The 5100-nt window shown below is 42.0% G+C and overlaps 1 protein-coding gene across 1 annotated transcript; it reads left to right on the top strand.

The window, feature by feature from the left end:
• Window positions 1–3749: 3749 nt before the first annotated feature.
• LOC124161461 (vegetative cell wall protein gp1-like) lies at window positions 3750–4622 on the top strand. Its single transcript, XM_046537783.1, has one exon. The coding sequence runs from the start codon at window positions 3750–3752 to the stop codon at window positions 4620–4622; it is 873 nt and encodes a 290-aa protein (XP_046393739.1).
• Window positions 4623–5100: the final 478 nt, after the last annotated feature.

Below are 5100 nucleotides of genomic sequence, written 5' to 3'. Positions count from 1 at the left end.
GATTGTTATATGACTTGTTTGAATGATATTTGATTTGTTTAATTTCTTTTATAATTAGATTTATGAGCTTATCTGGATGCAACTCGGGAAAACTTAAGTAATAAATTTGCCAGCAATATTCTCGCCAGTTTTTCAAAATCTTCTTCTTTTTTGGGAAATGCTTGCATTTAAAACTAATTTCTAGATGGAATCTTAAATTTTTTATAGCAAACCCTTTGAAATGAATCAGTGTCACCACGTCTTCTGGAGAATTTAATACTTTCCTCCTCAAGTATTGACAATGAATGAAAGGAATAAATCAGCCTTTTTGGAAGATTTTGTAGAAAGTCAACCTAATTAAGTGGTGACCTGTCGCTTTGAAATCATTGTATACTGTACTCTCTATCACTTTTTGCCGTCAAATTAATTACCTTAATCTTCGCCCTTGACCTCGTAACTTTCGCATGACACACCAAGTTTCTTAACGTCGTACAAGTTCGTTATCAGATGAACTCAGTAGCAGTAATCGGTGAACATATTTAGGAATTGGAGTTAAATATCTCCTTTGGTTTAAAACGTAATGTTTTGTATAGGTTAACTACTATTATAAGGTTTACATTTAGCTTTTACAAATGTATTTGCTGAAAATCTTCCTACTACAATCAGTAATAGCTATCGGTAAAACGCACAGGTGATGCGGGCATAAATGTCTTCCGTAGATTATCACGTAATGTTTTTTTACGAAAAAATATAATTTATTAGCGTTTGTAAATATATGTGGCGTGAAATCCCCCTATTCCTCTAGGCCGGGACGAAAGGGAATTTATGCACCGGGATCAAGAGTGTTAATCACTTACTGCTAGGCTATAACACGTACTAGTAGGTGTATACAAAAGCGTCGCAATACGCGTCTGTGATTAAGATAACACTCGTTAGCATTACATGCGATGTAATACTAACGAGTGCGAAAGGTTAGTTTTCGGCGTCAAAATCGAAAAACCAGGCGCCTTCAATAAAATAACTGTTGATTAAAAATTGTTGTTATAAATTAGGTATTAAGAGATATTAATTCTTAATGTATTTCTCCATAAATGGTGAGCAGGCTTGAACATCTTAAAAATTCAAACCAATTGTGAATGAATGCAGGAGGACATATTACATTTACATCATGTTCATTGCAATTATTTCTTTGGACTTTATAGAAAATTTCAGCATAACGGCAATTTATCGCGTATGAATATAGCAATGTAGGCCATGAACAGCTGAAATAGGTCACACCTTAGATCGACACGTTTCATCCTTTGATTCATTGATTGCCATGAGCTCCTCATACTTACTTCTACACTATTTCATCCAGCAGCTTCGATTCTCTTCCTTTTGTTATCATCAGTTAATTACTGAGTAAATGATGGAGTCAGGGCTTGTTTATATCGAAATTCAGAAACGTTTAATAATTAAAATGATTTTTTTACTTTGATGTATTTACATAGCTACGTATTCACGTTATAAGATTCAGTTGCATATATTTTCTATAAATTTGGTAAAATATTTATTTTTTGTTTCACCTGTGAAGCGACTGGGGACAACTACTTACAACTCCTTTTCATAAATTGAAAAAGTATATTTAGAGCGAACGTTAAATGTTCATTACATACCTCGGGCTCATATTCCATCTCTAACTCAAGGAACCTCTCTGCTTTTGAAAGCATTGAGTCTCTCAATTTCTTTTATGAGGTGTGTCACAAAATTGATATTTGAAAATTAACAGAGCTTTTTTATTTACAAATTCTTATAAACCTCTTTTATGGACACGGCAAACTCTCAACATCATTAGTTATGCCTGGAAATGTTTTTTCCATAATGAATATTTGACTACTGTCCTCAATTGTTTTCTTCCCAGAAAAAATTTTCTTGCAGTTAATGCATCCACTTTTAGCCAAGAGTCTTTTGTGGAGATATCCAGCGAAGTAAACGATTGAGAAATGTTCCGAAGTTAAAACATCTTCGTTGATCCTCGAGCGGGCGCGCCTGATATTTTTACACGACTGGGCGCGTGTCGTACTTTGCTTACGATATATGCGTAATGTATATGCATGCAGTATTTATACGATAATACTCGGTTTTTGCTAAAACGTATCTTTATTTGTTGAACTTAGTTCAAGCTTGTACATTCAAAGGTGACACAGATATAAAGGTACACAGGCGTACACAGCCGGTCACGCGGCGTAATTTATACACCACGGGTGTCGGGTTCCTTATAACGGCCTAAAAAAATCTAAAATACTTATTGCTTTAAAAAATAACATTTTAGGAATTAAGAAGGGTCGTTTTTTATCTCCCACAAACTTCAATATCCCCACTTCTCGTCACCCAAAGTTTGTATAACACCAACTCTGTCAACCAACCACCCAGTCGAAACGGAAGCGTTCGGGGAAGTGTCCGGGTAGTGTTGCGGGAGTGTTTAGGAAGCGTTTAACGGTATGTGCACGCTTCCAGGCAGCTTCCCGAACACTTCATCAACAATACCTGACTGTCGACCCTTTGCTTGCCGAACGCTTCCTCGCCACTACCGGGTTGAAACGCTTCCCGGACGCTTCCTGAACACTCCCCTTCTCTCGACACTTCGGCATCGCTATTTTGGTCCTACGACTTCCTCAAAGGATTGCTAATTTGTAATTAATTACGTATGATTGAAAGGATAAATAACAGTTGAAGTTGCATTTGAGAGAATTCACAAACAACCCACGTGAAACGGGAGCGTCGATGAAGTATTGCGGGAGTGGAAGTAGCGGTTGAGTGCTGTGTGGGATAAAAAGGTGCATTTTAAATGTTATCACGGTACTACGTACACTAAAAACAGCTACGGCTTTACACAGTGCAATTCATGGTAGTGAAGAGGATGGACGTGCCGCCGTAGATTTCCTGAGTCCCACCGCCGCGCCGCCAGCGAGGGTCGCAGCTGGCATAATGCCCTAGAATTACCACATCGCTATCTAAGAGCGGTGGACAGGGGTTACCGAATCCGACTCGTACCCGGAGGTCTAAGATTGGAGTCTTGGCGGTATTTTTTTCATAAATTGTTTCTACCTTTAAAAAAACCTGCTGTTCATTATTATTTCCATGATTTACAATAAAAATTTTATTTTTATATATAAAAACATTTTCCTGCAATGTGGCAGCGTCAGGTGTCGGATGGACACTTCCTGAACGCTTCCGAAACGTTTCCGGAAGCGTTCCAAGTGGGCCATAATCTGCTTCTCGGACACTTCCGCGACACCTCCTCAACGCTACCTCAACACTCGCCCGCCACATCCCGAACACTCTGTCCGACGCTTCCCCAACACTTCCTCACATGCGGCCAAAAGGTTAAAATACGTTTCGTGTTGCCATGGAGCAGGTACTTCCTGAGTGTAGTACAACCTCCAAAGGGTCGCATATCGGGGGCCCTTTACTCGAGGAGCTCACCCTCGCTGGCCCTTATCTTGGATCCTCCGAGCGTGGGATCTCCCTCCCGAAAAGTGACCGCTCTGACTGCATTTTGAAAATCTGTCAATCAATCTGATTATCAACAAATGATTGTTTGCATCGGAGTCCTAACAATCAAATCTCACGTTACGGACGCTGCTGCCGCTGTGCCCTGCTGACAGTCGCCGCGAATTTTCGTATACTTTACCTTGTGCTTACGCGCGAAGTTTCTTTTTACTCTGTGCATCGCAAAAACAATTTGAATAAAGAATATTGCGTCAAGACGCACCGCGCCGGACGGCGCTATGGACGAGGACTCTAACGAATCCGAGCCCAATGGTCCCTGGACCTATGATGACAGCCTTTCCAGCCCTCCTTCCTCGCCTGCATCCAACCTGCCATCCTCTCCTGAATCACCGACACCAAGTCCATCCCAACCCATGCCAACCAACCCCGTTCCCGTCAACCCAGTTCCTGCCGCGGTAAGTCCGGGCATTGCAAATCCTCTCCTTCCTAGCATAGTCCCAACCATAGAACCTCTTTCATCTGCAAAATCTGACAATCAATCCAATTCTGTTGTTCAAATCACGCTTCCCGTGGAAAAATTGCATGATCCAGCCATAAGAGCTTTACTTGGCCTTCAGCCACTGCAAAATAATGATTCTGATATTACTGTAAATGGTGTAGAAGACTTTGAAGTAGATAATAGAAAACGTAGACGCGTTGTTACTCCACCGCCAGTAGTATTGCCGCCCATAGAAACCAGCAATAGGTTTAGCCCGTTAGAATCGGAGTCCGAAATTGGTCCTCTTAAGGCCCCTCAAATTTCCAAGTCAAACAAGCCGTTGCCGAACACCACTGTCTCACATAATTCTCCAAAGCTTACCCCTCAAAACGGACCTTTTAAGGCCCAAACCCCCGAAAATCCCTCAACTCCCCCTCAGGTTACTCGTAAATACAAGATTCCCCCGATTTTCTTAAAGGAGCAATCTGATTGGTCGATAAAGAACCGTGCCATAATCACTGCCACTAGCCGCCCGCCCGTTTGTAACACGACAGGCTCCCAGATCAGGATTCAATGCCATACTTATGATGACTTTCGCATTCTCGTCAAGTCACAGAAAAAAAATGGGAATTTTATTCCTATCAACTTGCTGAGGATAAAAAAACCTATCTAGTTGTTCGCGGCCTTCTATCTTCTACCTCCACCGATGAAATCCGCGAGTCCCTTGAAGAGCAAGACGTTGTAGTAGACGACATTGTCCAACTGCGCACCACGCGCCCACTCAAATCTGAACGAGACCGACGAGAACGCCTTCTGCAAAACGATCCAGCAACAACCCTGCCACCTCTGCCAACCAGACTCCTACCACTTTTCCAGCTGAAGCTGCAATCCAAGGCCGACGAAGAGAAACTTCGCCGCATTACTCATCTCTGCGGTTTAGGAGTAAAAATTGAGCCATTCCGCCCTTCGCCCGGCCCGCCGCAATGCACAAAATGCCAACGACACGGGCACACTTACAAATCGTGCGGCATGCAGACTCGCTGCGTTAGATGCGGAGAAAATCATTCCCACACTGAATGCACTCTAATTAAACCCTAACCCGCCAAATGCGCAAATTGTAATGGAGCCCATCCCGCTAATTATAAACAATG

Source organism: Ischnura elegans, chromosome 6 (genome assembly GCF_921293095.1).
Source record: "Ischnura elegans chromosome 6, ioIscEleg1.1, whole genome shotgun sequence".
In the NCBI taxonomy this organism is placed as follows: Eukaryota; Metazoa; Arthropoda; class Insecta; order Odonata; family Coenagrionidae; genus Ischnura; species Ischnura elegans.
Note: the sequence above shows the minus strand (reverse complement) of the source record. Positions and strands in the feature narration are given on the sequence as shown.

What these genes read in the sequence shown, in the direction of transcription:
- LOC124161461 (XM_046537783.1), top strand. Translation starts at nt 3,750, where the DNA reads ATGGACGAGGACTCTAACGAATCCGAGCCCAATGGTCCCTGGACCTAT.